This window comes from Equus przewalskii, chromosome 17 (assembly GCF_037783145.1).
Source record: "Equus przewalskii isolate Varuska chromosome 17, EquPr2, whole genome shotgun sequence".
Lineage (NCBI taxonomy): Eukaryota > Metazoa > Chordata > Mammalia > Perissodactyla > Equidae > Equus > Equus przewalskii.
This window is the reverse complement of record NC_091847.1, coordinates 71264140-71279719: the sequence shown is the minus strand read 5'-3', so window position 1 is coordinate 71279719 and position 15580 is coordinate 71264140. Positions and strand designations below refer to the sequence as shown.

The following is a 15580-nucleotide window of genomic DNA, read 5'->3' as shown; positions in this document are numbered from 1 at the left end:
AATATCTGTTACTGAAATTTTTCCTGCAAAAAATGAACATAATGCTGACTCTCCATGAAGTCAGCCCTGCATTTGATCACTTCCTAAATAGAACATTGACCTCTTTGTATCTGACTTCCTGTTTTAAGACCATGAAGTCCATGAAATTACTCTCTCTCTAGGAGTATCGTATCCTAGAACTTCACTTGCAGTTATGATTGCCATGCAATTCTATTAGCTCAATCATACAAGATCATTTTTGATTTCCGAAGTGGAAGTAACAGCATTGCTGCCCTGGAATTTCTTGGCAGTTGCACCTAACTAGCATTAAGAATTTGACCAGGGCCACTGGCATAATTTACTGTAATTTTTAAACCATGAAGTAATGTGTAAGTGATTTTTCATAATAGAACTATTAGTAAAAGAATTTTTGCATTCAGCAATTTCTGTCTCCAGAGTTTCCATAATTGAATCTCTTTACCTAGAGTGTAAATGGAGTCAGAAGTAGTTTTTATCAAGTGCCTGTATTGATATTGATGGAATGCATTATGGCATTTCCCACATCCTTTTAAGTATCTCAAATTATACAGCAATAGTATATGCTGGGTTTTTGGTTTTTGGTTTTTTTTCTAAGTAATCAACACTTGAAGAATCATGTTTCTTTTCAGTCCTGGAAGATTTTCATTCAGTCTTTTCTTCCTCTTTATCCTCTTCCCTATCAATGATCATGCTCTTGAACGCTGATTCATTACGGCTGCTTTCTGAGCTGTCTGGGTTTGCTGCTCTACAGGTTCTCAGACAGCCGTGCTCACGGCTTTTTTCTGCCACCCCTGAGTGGACTCGTGCTGCACTGCCCTGTGGCTCAGGCAGCCAAGACAGCAGCCTTGTGCTCGTGGAGATCAACACATGTTCCTTCATGTTGCGAACGACGCCTTTCAGACACACAGGAAGCATTGCCCCTGCGTTGGGCCCTGGCTGCTGCCCAGGTGTTTCGTTGGTTATATTTAACCTTTCTGTAGGGGATAATGGTTCTCAACCTTGGCTGCTCATTGGAGTCATCTGGAGAGTTGCATAAAACACTTACTTACGCCTGGGCCTCACCCCAACAGATTCTGATGTAATGTGTCTTGGGTGTGGCCTAAACATTGGGATTTTTAAAAGCTTCCTAAGTGATCCTAAGGTGCAGTCAAGATTGAGAACCACTGGCTAGGAGTGTCTTCTGCATCCCAGACCTTTTTAAGGTCAAGTTTATTTGCTTCCTTTATGACATAACTATTAGCAGTTTGGGTAAAAGATTCATAACCGTGCAAACAGACCTCTGGACATACTTGATCAATAACCAGTTTTACTAAAATCCATTCCTAAAGCCCCAACACATTTCCCCATGTATTTATTGTCCAACTCAATGCAGACAATAACAATAACAGCTAACACTTACATGGAGCGGCTTCTGCAACAGCACTGCACGAAGTGCCCAACATACGCTAACTCACTTAAACCCCAAGTGTGGCCTGGATCTCTTCCCCAGATCTCCAGCACCATATTTTCAAGTGCCTGTGGAGTATATCCACCTGGACGCTGTCCTCTGCAGCCCAATATGTATAAAGCTTCACCCGCCCATGTCCACCAGCATCGTTTCCCACACTGCTTTTAGCATCCGATAGACCTGGCTCAAATCCCAAACCTACCATTCACTGGCATATGACTTCAGCGTCCTTAGTTACAAAGTGGTGATGATGTGTAATCATAATAATGCCTGCTTCATAGACTTGTTGTAAGGATTTCCCAAGATCCTCTACATAAAGTGAATTGTCCCTAATCCATAGCAGGCACTTAACAAATGGCAGCTACTGTGATTGTTTGAAAAACTTTATGCTACCATGAGAGCTTCCTGTTTCTCTTCCTTACTTATCTGCTGGTACTGATTCTTATTTCACACGGTAGATGTTTCTCTGAGTCACCACACTCCTGTCTAGTCCTCATCCCCTCAGGCCTCGATTGCTGAAAGGACTCCTAATTGGGTCTCTTCCCTCCAGTCTCCTTTCCTCTTTCCCACCCTTAATCCAGTCAACACACTGAAAATCATTTCTAGAGTAAAACACCCCTGGTATGTTATTCCCTTACAGGGAACCTATAAAGGCTTCCATGCCCAAACTCCTCAGCCAGATTTTTTAAAATTGCCTCTCATAATTTGGGTCCAACCTTTTGACTGATTTAATTTCCCACATACTCCCTAGCGCTCCCCTCTGCTCTTGCTTAGTGGTCTCTCCTCAGTGTCTTCTGAACATGTGTACAAGGCTTATCTCAGCTCTTCCTGCCTTGCCCCAGTGTAGACTATAGATTCTCAGTTTATATGGCCTGCTTCTACTAAAGCCTCCTACCTAAAGTCTTTTCCATTTTGATCTCTACTACCCTCATTTACTGTTACTTTTCTATAACACTGATCTCAAATGCAGTGTCATTGAGTGGCTTTGGTGTGGTTGAGAACAGGCTTCGCCTAATGGAGCAGCAGCCCGCCCAGGGAAATGCAAGCCAGTTGTTGCAAGTGTTCCCAAATAATTTCCAAGAGAAAAATCTGGATTTTTTTTTTTTACTTGAAATCTCCTAATTTTTAAAGATGGTGTGGCAAATCGAATAGATCATTAGGGCTGGAACAGCCCTGGGGCTATCGTTTTATCCCCTCTGCTCCATAGTTTGTATGCCATCTAGTTTAGGACTTAATTATTCTCTCATTGTTTGATATATTTTATTTCTGTCTTCCCAACTAAATTATCCACTCCAGCAACCCCACCTTAATCATTTTGAGCATCTGTTGCTGAACCAAATACAGTATTAGCAATGAACAATAATCACTTAATTGATTCATTCATTAAAGAACTTGACGAAAATAATCCATAACCAATCTATAAGTGAAAATTTGGGAGAGTTTATTCTGAGCTAAAATCTGAGGACCATGGCCTGGGGCCTTTCTTCACGAAGGGAGAAAGGGCACCAAAGAAGTGAGGTGTACAGAGTGGTTACATACCCCCAAACAGGATGTTTCACATATGATTGAAATGTCCTTCCCACAATAGTCACAAGATTGCCCTGTCAGCACAGCGCTTGATGGACACAGCAGGTAGTGGGTCTGCTATCTTGGGGTGTAGCAGGAGGCAAGTCTATTGTCTCGAGCTGGGTGGTCACAGGTGAGCGCAGCAATCAGTTCCTAGCCTAAGGAAAGATGCTTAATCCTTAAGGAAATCCCAACAGTTGGGAGGGGGAGGGAAGTTGCACCTTTATCTCAAGGGCCTTTGTTCTTGCCATAGGGAATATCTAAATCAGATATACAATGCATGCTCAACGGCCTTGATCAGGCCCTTTTGGAAAGACAAGGTCAGGCCGAATTAGGTTTACACCAAATGGCTTCCTCATATACTCCAATATATCCTGTTACTTGCCATTTTTGTTTGTCGAACTACTTAATGAGCTTCGTGGCGTGTAATGCATCAGGCTTCCCAATTCTTGTTTTCTGGTTTCTTTCATTGTGTTGTGAAATATTTAGTAGAAATATCTGATGTTTTTGTCATGGCTCTGCGTCTGATTCCCATATTCAGCATCAGTTTTGTATCCCGGCTTGTTGGTTAGTCACCTTGAGACACAAAGCCAGATTTTTCAATGGAAAGAAGAACAAACTGTGTTACTTTTACATTTTATTAATGATATTTGCCATTGAATGACATAAAACATCTACAGAGAATTACAGAACTTGTCACTTACTAAGTGCAACAAATAGCAGTATTATTTACTCTTTGTGCATCCAGGAGACGTGTGCCTTCTGAAATTATATCTGAATTCTGTCTTTATATCAAAATTATTCTACCCTTCATCATGGAATGTATTAATTATGTGTCTAAAATAATTGTTATAGTGCATATCTAAAAGAAGTTTTTGTAGGTTTTTCAGAGAGTGAAGTGTGGAAACTTACTATTCCTGCTTTATATTCCACATATTTTCACATTGTAACTTCCTCTCTAATTGCCATGATATCATCTCAGCAGCAAGCAAAGATATTCCACCCTGAACAGTTACCCTGAGACATGACTAACTGTTTGACTCATATTCATTTGGACTGAAAAGGAGAACATATTTGACTACACATGGGCACCATTGTAACTGTTCAATGTAACTATTCATTGTGACTATTCAGGATTGTTATTCTCAACCAGCTGCCACAAAGGAGACGTCTCTTAAGATCCTGGTTAAGCTCTGTTGTAGCCTTCGGCCTGGGGAGGTGGGAAGTGCAGGAAGTGAAAGTATCGCCTCCTTTTATTTGTTAACTGTGGCCTCAATCCTGCCGTAATGCTTTTTGGTGACGTGATGAACATCAGGACATTGCACAAATCCACACCCTCCTCTTTTTGTGGTTTGCTGTAGGTACTCAGCGTGCCAATGCCCGGGCGCCAGCCCCTTACAAGCGAGACTTTGAAGCCAAACTAAGGAACTTTTACAGGAAGTTAGAGACTAAAGGATATGGACAAGGCCCAGGGAAATTAAAGTAAGTCAAACTGATACAAACCATGAGATTTGTAGATGGTGAAAGGATGGGATGCACTTGGGAATGTAGGAAATTTGTTGTGATTTGGGACAACCAGCCTTTGTTTTAGTCAACATAATTATTTTGGCCTGTGTAAATTACAAGATCATCTAAAACGTAGTTCTGGAATTAAGCACAACTAAGCTTAAGGTTTTAAAACAAACAGCAAAGAGACTACCACGTCCCATGTGAAAATATAGGCAAAATCAAAAGCGGATTTATTTCATTCTCCTGAAAAGTACCTCTCTGTTGGTGTACAGTATATTCCTTAGATGGAAGGCTCTCACAGTGGGCTGGACAGCACATTACTGTTGCCTGAGCTGACCTGAGTGTAGGAACACCGCTCAGCTCTTTTTCATTCTGTGAAATAAATTTCACTTGTCCAATAGACTATGTCGTGAATGTTGTCTCTGCCTTTCTTTATCCACCTCCCATCAAATGGGGAAACTGAAACGTCGTCACGTTCTTTGGCCTAGAATTATTTTCATTTTCTACTTACCCCTACTCCTTCCATCCCGCCTCCACCCCTGTGCCATGTCCCCACTGGAGACCAACATGCCACCTGAGGGAGCACAGAGGAGGGAGATCTGCCCTGCGGCGACACCAGGACCTGGGATGCCTGAGAAAAGCACGCAGCCCAGCAGCCCCCGCCCCCATCACTGGCTCACAACCCCACACGAGGGCTTGCTCCACTGAACCCCGAGGTTCCACTCTCATCACCCTGCCCCTAACACCATCCCTCTCTGAGCTCTGCTTATGAAGGTCTTGATGATCAAGCTTGCATGCCTCTGGCCTCCCTATTGTCTCCCTTTCCATTACTATTTGTGTTAAAGGCAAATTGATATCTGCTTAAAGAGGACTTTGTCATTATCACAAGTAGATTAGTCGGCCACAAGTATCATTCATTTTCTCTGTCACCTAGGAAATCTCAAGATTCACTTCTTTTGCAAAGTAAGTTAAGCACAGTAAACTCCTCTGCTCTGGAGGACACTGAGAATTTTCTTTTTCTCCTGTTCTCTCTAGGCACCTTGTAATTGAATTCCTTGTCTAGATGCATTCAGGCCTAAATCATTACCTCACGGGGTTGTTCTTGCTTTACTGAACCAAAGTTTTGTGTTTGTGTTGTTTTGTAACCATTTTCCTTCTGGGATGAATTCATGTGACCATTCAGAAAGGATTCTTGAGTTGCTGTTACAGGTCATAGGTGGGGTGCTCTATTTGCCAATGATTCTCTTATGTCACTTTCGTTAATGCTGTTAAGAGTTAAAGACAAATGTGCACTTGATTGCAGATAGCAATAGAGTAAGTCACTCCACTTTTTGCTTAGGTAATTATGGTAAATGGAAATCAAATGGCAAGTGCCCAGTTCTAGACAGATAAGGATTAGGAAATAATCTGTATTTTTCAAATTCTCTCTCTACGGACAGGTTAATTATCAGAAGAGATCACTTACTCGAAGATGCTTTTAATCAGATCATGGGCTACTCCAGAAAAGACTTGCAGAGAAATAAGCTGTACGTCACCTTTGTCGGGGAGGAAGGGTGAGTTGCACAGAGAAGTGGCCTGCGGAAGGCACGCGGGCTGCGGCTGCAGGCGGACGCTCCACCACAGCAGCTGTGGTTGCCTGAAACAGGAAATCCCTCTGGCAGGAAATACATTCTATACACTTAAACCTCTCAGCTTTTTTCTTTTTTTAAGGCTTCCTCTGGTTTTTAAATCATTTGACATAGAAATTCTTTGGTAAAAACCCGTAACTATAGATCATTTGTGAAAGCAGAAGCCTGGCTTGGTTTCTTCTCTCTGTAACTCTCTTCCTCTTAAGGAGAAAAAGTGGGCTTGGAGAGAAAAAACAAGGAGTTGCATTTGAACGTCTGTGAGCTTGTTATCTGCACTGGGTGTGAGCAGACAAGCTTCTCCTGTTAAGCTCAGTTTCAGAATCACGAATTCGAGTCCTGCCGTTCTACCCGGAAGCCTCAGCAGCTGGGAGCTCTTGGGCCCCGGTTCTTATTTTTCTGTCCCTGGTTTTTCTCTTCCTTTGGAGCAGGAGAACACATACCAAAATAACTACCTGCTGTAAACACACATCTCCATGTTCTCTCACTCTTCCAGGAGTGTGCTTATCTCCATAAGAGTGAGGAAGTGAAGGAGTCAAAGACGCCATGGTGTTTATCACTCCAAGTAAACGTAACAGTCTTTACATAACACTTCAAGAGATGCCAGCTCTCCTCTGTCCCAGACCCTTTCCTCTTTCCTCATTTCAGGTCTGAGTTTCAAGTCTCAGCACCTTCTTCGTAACCTAGCCATCACCATCACCAGAGTGACTTTAAAAAATACCACACAGTTGCGTAAACTCTGGTTGTCTTCTCTGTTGATTTGGAAGATTTTAAGACCACCCCCGTCTTGGGCTGGCCCCAGTGGCGCAGCGGTTAAGTGCGCACGTTCCGCTTCAGCGGCCAAGGGTTCGCGGATTCAAATCCTGGGTGCGGACATGGCACCGCTTGACAAGCCATGCTGTGGCAGGCGTCCCATATATAAAGTAGAAGAAGATGGGCACGGATGTTAGCTCAGGGCCAGTCTTCCTCAGCAAAAAGAGGAGGATTGGCGGAAGTTAGTTCAGGGCTAATCTTCCTCAAAAAAAAAAGACCACCTCTCAGTCCTGCCCAAGAATAAAGTGCATTAAATTATGGAATCATAGTAGTATATCCAACAAAGTCAACCATGTGGTATATGGTTGCTGAAATGAAGGCTCCAAAACATAAAATAACTTGCATGTGCTAACAGAACTAGATAATAGCAAAATCAGGATTCAAAACTAGGCCTTTCATCTTTCCTCCAGGACGCTTGGACCAACACTGGGATGTAGGCAGAACTCTGAACTCTAGTCTATGCAAATTTCTTTCCTACCCGTGGATTTTTTACTATAGTAACTGGTGATTGATAACTTCTGCTCTTGTCACGTATACTGTGGTACAGTCTCCCAGCTGTGACTAAAGTAAAACAGTATATGGGAAAACAAGACAATGTGGCAAAGTTTAAGCAAAAGCTTGCCTGAGACTTGAGCCTTTTGTTGCCCTGCGTTAATGGACTTCCAGCTCATGTTAGTTGGCTTAAAGATGGAGGTGCACAGTTGAAAATGAAGGCAAATATTTTTAGCCTAATCACAGGTATGAATGGGATTCCAAATATTTCCTTACATAACCATTCTGGTTTGGATGAGAATACGTTTTCTCCCCCACAACTCCAGCTGCCTTCCCTCTTTGTCGGACCCTGGTTTGTTGAGATCTCAGAGATGTGGAGAAGAGTCTTTGGAAGCCCTGGCACTTAAGTTTGAGTAGAACAGATGCTTATCATGCTTGATCCTCCTAAGCAGTTGCCCTGTGATCTGGACTGATGACATCGTTCCTAGGAGGAGGCCCAGGCTGACTGGGGCTTGATGCCCCTGCATGTGATTGCCACTAATATCCAAATGCTTCCTGCTTTCATCACCTGTCTCCTTCCTGTAACCCCAGAGGGAAAACAAGAGGGAGGATATTTTGAGGTGTGACCTCAGCCATTAGGAACAATCTCGTAATCAGGCCCTTCTGCATATGGCTTGTTGAAGCTGGAGTAGGGCCAGATAATTCTGCTCTCATGGCTTTATCATGTCAATATCATAATACAGATTATTAGATATAGACTTTATTTTGCTATTAAGGCTTTGAAAATACATATACTGTTTTGAAAGATTAAAACAGTCTACTCTTGCTGAAAAAATAGAAACCTCAAAATAATATAAAATTAAGAAGTTATTTTAGCCTTTGCCACTTGACATTCTCAAACACATTGACTCTATCACATTAAAATAAAAGATCATAGCATTTCTTTCTGGATTATAATAAATACCCAAAATGAAAAGCTACCTAATTTTTCTATTGAACTATAAAAATGGAGCTGGAAGTTTTCTGTCACTTTCCCTTCGTTAATTTTAATGCCCTCAAAATGTATCATTTTGTAAGTTCTTCATGTCTAGCTCTAGTAATAAGTGTTTAAAAACATATCCACGTAGTGCCCATGTCTTGGTTTCTATATCATTCTTCAATCAAAGGAACTAAGGCTCCTTGGAGAAATGGCTGACTCTAGGACTGGGGCAGGAAGTACACAAGAGCAAGCCTGAAGCATCTTGCAGTGGCAGAAAGGAAGAAGTGCTCAAAAAGCCTGCAGTGATGGGAGTATGTCACAGGGACACGAGAACCTACTGGAAGAGCTCCCAATGGCCCAAGCTAGAATAATTCAAACACAAAAATAAAGTAGTATTGGATTATAACCCAAAATGTAAAATAAATATATATACTGATCTAAATATGTGATCATGTAAATAAGTAAATGGAGGAGAATAGACAAACCTTCTGTGCAGAAGATTTCAAAGAATTCGGCATAATTCCTCACTCCTTAATTGCGGATTGCACACAGTGACTTTCTTCCAAGTAGTGCAATATGGAAACGGGGAAAAAGAAGTAAGTGTACAGTGGAGAAGCCTGACAAACACTCCACAGGTTGATCAAGGTTAAAACCAACAGTGATGTATCTCGTTGATATGACATGATGAGAATGGCACTTTACTTCTGGGGTCTTCCTCCCAAAATCCCATAACACCAGTCTAAGCATGAGAAAAACATCAGATGAATCCATATTGAGGGACATTCTCAAGATACCTTACTAGTTCTCCTTAAAATTGTCAAGGTCATCAAAAACCAGAAGAATCTGAGAAATTGTCACAGCCAAGAGGAGCCTATGAAAACATAACAAAGAACTGTAATTTGGTGTCCTGGATGGGATCCTGGCACAGAAAAGGGACATTAGGTAAAAACTAAGGCAATCTGAATAAAGTATGGGTTTTAGTTAATAATAATGTGTCAATATTGGTTCATTAATTATAATAAATGTACTATACTAATGTAAGATGTTAATAAGAAGAAAACTGGGTGTGAGGTATACAAGAATTCTCCCTACCATCCTTGCAACTTCTCGGTAAATCAAAAACTATTCTAAAATAAAACGTTTATTAAAAGAAAGCCTATAGTCAGGATTTGGGGAGATTGAGGAAATGTTTCCCTGAACGACTTTATTTCCTTATTGTCTGATGAGTGACTGCCACCAGCGTACTTGTTGGTAAATGTATACTTTCTTCTGCACTTTGTCAGTAGAGTAATAAGTATATAGATACAGTTAATTCTGTGAAAGTCCAAATTAGTAGGGGTATTGGGACAGTCAGGTGTTGCTTAACGACAGGTATACGTTCTGAGAAATGCTTCCTTAGGTAATTTCATCGTCGTGCGAATATTATAGAGTGTACTTACACAAACCTAGATGGTATAACCTACCACATGGCTAGGTTTTATGGCACTAATCTTATGGGACCACTGTCATATATGTGGTCCATCACTGAGCAAAACATTGTTATGCAGCACATGACTGTATATATAGAATATTATTTTGTGTTGCTAATGTCAACTTTATATTATCTATGGGGGAATGATACTTTGCAATTCTTATTGATGCCATCTTGCTGATTATATTTTCTGCCTGTGATAATCAGGGTCTTTATTTACAAGAGATTAACTAGGGCATAAAGAGAAAGGGATTTATTTTTAAGAATACCACGTCTGCCTGTACTCCAAAAAGTTGTGGATTAGCAGATTCGCAGAGGGACTTCAGCTCTGCTTTAAGCTGTTTGGTTGCATAGGTCTGAAACGTGATGTATAGATTGTTCCTCAAATGGAAGATGAGGAACAATCTATACATCATGGAAGAGCTGAGTCAAGGAAAAGGATGGGAAAATTTATAGTCAGAAATTTACAGGATGACTACAAATTCTATGTGAGGTAGAATTAATCCCAGAATATTTATCTTTAATTCAAAAATACAAAAATAATTCTAGAGCCTGTTAACACAAATATGCTAGTTGACAATTAGCTGACTGTTGTCTTTCACTAAAATAATGCTTCATATTATGCTTGGCTTGTTACAAAAAGTAGACAGTTTCTAAGCAAACCACTGTGATTTAATTTGGTCAGAGCTGGAGGTTTTGTTCTAGTCATTAAAATTTCCACCCAACTTAAGTGGGTTATCTGCTCTTGCAAAGTGAAGGAGGAGGGGAGGTCAGCAGTGGTGGAAGGGCTGGAAACTGAGTCATCGTGACTGAATGTGGTGTGAAATTTTGTGCTGCGGTTACCTCTTTCTGTTGGGCTTCAGTTGGCCTAGAAGTTGCTTCTTTAGGAAGGGGGCCAGAGGAGCACCACATATTCTCTAGCATCTTACTGTCTTCTGAATTAAAAGTCCTAGCAGCTAGAGCTTATGTGGTGTCCGAAGTTAGCTAGGGAGACTTTTGTGTTCTGATAAGGCATCCTGGGTGTTCACTTCTTAGTACCCCAAACAGTAAGGAAATAATGCCTGGATAAAGAAAGGATGTTTACACTGTGATTGCCTCGCCTCTTCTCTTCTCCAGGGCCAACTCTGTAAAAGGCACCTTTCTTTAAGAAGAATGAGTCATTCTATGAAAGGTGCCATCTATGTGACCTCAGTCATCTGTCTTGCAAAGCCCCACTTGGGCTAGGGAGGGGGTGTGCAAACAGTTTTAGTCTTGGGGTTTAAGAACAGGTGAGCTCTCTCTGTGGTATTTCTCCTGAGACAGGCAGCTAGGGAGGATGGGATCCGAAAGGGTTTTCTTATATCTCTGCTTATAGAATAATCTGCAGCTCTGACATCTGGCCCTCACTAGATATTGTTTGGGGTCCTGAGCTCGACTGTTTATTCCTCAGAAATCTGTAAAGCTTCAAGTTAAATTTTATGGTGCTGCTTGTTTTCTTCCAAAAGCGCCATTTGCAGGATAACCTAAAAAACCCAAACCTTGCTGAGGAAGAGTGCTTCTGTATCCAGGCTTTGGCTTGGGACCACCAGGTAAAACTTGGTTTGTCATATTAATTGCTCAAGAAATTCCATCCTCACCCACCAGGCCTCCGTGAGTGGCTCCAGAACTAATGCCTCGCTGCTATAAATATCTGAGGGTGAGTCAGAAGGTGCGTAGGCCATGTGTGCCTGAACCAACTTGTGAGAGAGCAAAGCTTTCTGTCTTCCGGAAAACTCGTAGAAAATGGTGGCGTGATTTCCCAAAGCCATCATCTTCCTTCATTTTATGGTGTACTTCTGTTGGAATACTTTGTTTTCGGTAATTTTTAGTAAAACATAAGAACAGGAAAATAAAATTATTTTAACAAATATTAGATGCCGCTAACAGATCGGGTGGTGTCAGCCCAGCAATGCGATGGTGTAAATTTAAAAATGCTTTATCAGCACTGCCTGGGGCTCAGAACTACATTGCCACCCTAAAGACATCTGTGCTTATTCCAGAATGCCCTCAGATGCAGCTGTTGTGTGGCTACACACCCGTTGTCCGGAGTTTCTATATTTCCGTGCCAAGCCTTTAGCTGTGGAACCAACCTAACTGGCAAAACAGGAATGTAGCAAATGATCCCTGTGATATGAGTCATATTAACTATTTATATGGCAGAGGTGGCTGAGGTGATACAGGAAGCGCAGGCACGAGGGGCCCTGCTGGAACAAGTCCTATTGAATTAGGTAGACAAACAGAATGTGTAATCTACAACCTGCTCTCAAAGTTCTAAGTTTTTGATTATAATCAAGTCAAACCTTAAAAACTGTCTTGGCTTTAGAGTGACTCCATCAATGCTGCTAGAGTTAGAAAATAACAGATAAAAACCTGAGCCATTGAGGAAGATACATTTTCCTCCTGGAGGAACTAGTAGCTTTGTTCTCTTTTGGGGAAAAAAGAAGTTTTACTTTTCAGTTTAACTCCTCAGGGGACATTCATCCTATCTTTAGCCAGATTCAGCTATTAACATAAAAAAAGAACCAATCAGGGAGACCCATCTTTGTTGTTTTACCAAACTTTACCGTATTAGAAGATATTAGACCTGGAAATCACAAGCACGAAGCTTTCTTAGCATAATTCATTTGCGAGATTTCTGACAGTGTTGGCAAGTTGAGTTGTCTTTTAGGGATTGGCATTAGCCTGTTAATGTCATCACATTAATAAACCACCTGAAAGCAAACTTGTGAAAAATTATTCGCTCTGCTAGATGTCAAATATCAATGTGAATTATGGTGATTTTCTTTAGAGAGCATCAGATAGCTCCACTCAGTGACTCAACAATATTTATTGAGCCTCTGCTGTGCAGCAGGCTAAATACTCGGGATACAAAAATGAGAAAGACATAGTCCCTGCCCTCAGTATGGTTTCAGTCTAGATGTGTGTGTAGAGGAGGCAGACACAAACAGATCATTATCGTACGCTCCCGTAAGTGCAAGATTATTAAAACACTGAGAGCTGAAGCTCAAAGAAAACTTGCTCTTTCTAACTAAATGCCATGGTATAATTTTAAGCAGCTAAAACCCCGTTTTACTTAGACCAGTTGTCCCTTTGTAAGAAAACTGACACATGAAGTGTTTGGCTCATGTGTCAGCTGTCTGTGAACCTTAGCCATTGTGCGCCTTGATTGTCCAAAAGCCCCTGTGGATCAGGGGCCTGTTGACTGGAGCTCACTCACAGGCTCATCCTCAGAGTTGTGACCACTCCTTGAGGTTGCATACAGCCTGGGGCACTGGAGTCATTTTCTGTTTCCTTGAAGAGATCTTCACTAAAGAAGAGGATTTATGCTAAGCCAAGTATTTTCATAAAGTATCATTTCCCTCCTGCTTTCTTTTATAACGGGTTCATAAACTTTTTTTGTAAAGGGCCAGATGGTAAATACTTTCGGCTTTGCAGGCCATACATTCCCTGTTTCATCTGCTCAACTCTGCCACTGTAGCAGGAAAGCAGCCACAGACAACACATAAACAAATGGGCATGGCTGTGTTCCAGTAAAACTTTATTTGCAAAGCCAGGAGGTGGCCCAGATTTGGCCTGCAGGCGATAGTTTGCTGACCCCTGGCCTACAAGCAACATTTTTTTCAGTGTTGATGAACATTTCAAATTTACTGAAGGGTAGGCTGTAAGGAGTAAGGAGCATTAAACTCGGTGTCAGGAATCCTCCTCTGCACCTTTCATTTGATGCAAGTCAGTCACTTGCCTCAGCTCAGTCCTTCTCCTCAATAAAATAAGGGGATGGACAAAATGACTTTTAAGATGCCTTTGACTGGCGTTCTCTGTTTCTGGAGAGACACAGGGTCTGCTGGGGAAATGCACCATTGATAGGAAATGTAGGGAGATATTTTGCATCCACAGGGATCTGAGTAAGCTGGGGCCACGGACTAAGTCTCACAGAGTGAAATTTAGGAGGGAAATTCTAGCACTTAGGTTTTTAAAAGATCCAGCCACATGCAGACAGGATCGGAGAGTCCCCGGTTAAAGGAGCCTGGGTGAAAGATTTGAGCGGATGTCCAGCTCATTACGAGTCAACGAAGTGGCTGCCCCAGGAGGCAGGATCATTTTAAGCTGCACTGGTGGAGAGAAGTGCCCAGGGGGAGAGAGCAGCAGCCCTTTTGAGTATGGTCATCAATGTGGGACACCACCCCTTGGGTCAGACTTTGACCCCTGGGAGTGCCCAGCGCAGAGGGACCAGGGTGGCCAGGGAATTCCCAACCTTGCCTTGAGAGGAGCTTGAAAGCATGGCCATGTTCAGGCGTGGAGAAGGGGGCAGGAGGGCAGAGACCAGGGCTACAGAAACTGCTGAACTTAGAGTTTCTACAGAAAAGGACTTTTGGGAAATTTTTGTCTTTAGCATCTAGATTAGTACCCAAAACATAATAGGCACTCAAATCTTTGTTGAAAGAAAGCCTGTAAGTATGTGAAGAACGTTCAAGTGGAAAAAGTATTCTGCTTATTCTTGGCGTCAGGGACCCGACCTCGGACCGTGGGAGGAAGCCCCAGGAAGCGGCCTCGGCCCCCGCATGAGGAGGGCTAGTTCATCCTTGCACCTGGGATGCGCCCGGAGCGCGGCTTTGGGAGTCCCCAGGGCAATCCGAGCATAGTCCCACTGACCCTGGTGGCCACCTGGCAGCCACTTTATGTTCAGCTGCCCCAGAGGGCAGTTCCATCACGTCACCTTAAGGCCTGTTTGACCCTGAGAGTCAGCTAGGTTTGCATTTTTCTGCACACATAGGTTTCCTGTCAGTCTACACTTGTATCTCCCAAAGTGCAGTGTAGACTGGTGCTGTGTCAGATGATTTTAGCTATTACATAGACTGACATTTTTTATTTTAATATTTATGCATTTCTTTTAATGTGTATTAGGAAAAAATTAAGCTAACATTATAATCTCATAAATATTGTGTAAGACAAAGACAAGCAAGTACCTTTAAAGCTGATTTCATGTTTAAAGTTGATTTCATGAAAAATATTAAATAAATAACAGTACATATATGTTCAGATATGGTGAAAATCGAGAAAGTGGTATGTGAATAGCTGAAGTGTGTGCTAAGTAAATTCTGTTAAATTCTCAACTAAGACATATAAAAAACCATTTTTTCTTCCTAGTATCCCAACTCCCTATTCCACCTATCATAGCATCCTTTTCTCTATCACGCAGTCCAATCACTAGACAAGATCAGATAATTTCTTTTTTTTTTGGCATTAAAAAAATGCAGTAATGCCCACAGAGTAAATTCCATAAGAGAGAAAAGAAATAGAGTGAACCAAAGAAGTCTTATAAAATCCTACCACCGCGACTCGTCCATTGCTTTCATTCCTCCTTTTGTTTTTGAATGCACATGTAAACTTTTTATCACAGAGTAGATGTCCTTTAGATTTTTCATTTTAAATTTAGCCTAGCAAATGGCTCTTTGGCAGACCCCCGTTTCCTGCATTTTTTGCTCTCACCATTGTTGACCACTTGTCGTTCCTCAAACCTAACACAGTCTTTTCTCACACTTCACTTTGACCCTGATGTCTTCATAAGTAAAATGGAATTTACACCGTAGTTCAGGTGCTAGAGTTTCAGCCTCTTCTCCAAATACCTTCCTTAGGAAGCTTTA

General features: G+C 41.8%; 1 protein-coding gene across 5 annotated transcripts in view; it reads left to right on the top strand.

The window, feature by feature from the left end:
• The window catches only part of HECW2 (HECT, C2 and WW domain containing E3 ubiquitin protein ligase 2), a 373452-nt gene that overhangs the window by 329034 nt on the left and 28838 nt on the right, over positions 1–15580 (top strand). For all 5 annotated transcript variants that reach the window (XM_070581715.1, XM_070581716.1, XM_070581717.1 and 2 more), the window contains 2 exons: positions 4393–4513; positions 5980–6093. In XM_070581715.1, the coding sequence (XP_070437816.1) occupies positions 4393–4513; positions 5980–6093 (235 nt within the window). The remainder of the gene's footprint in view (positions 1–4392; positions 4514–5979; positions 6094–15580) is intronic.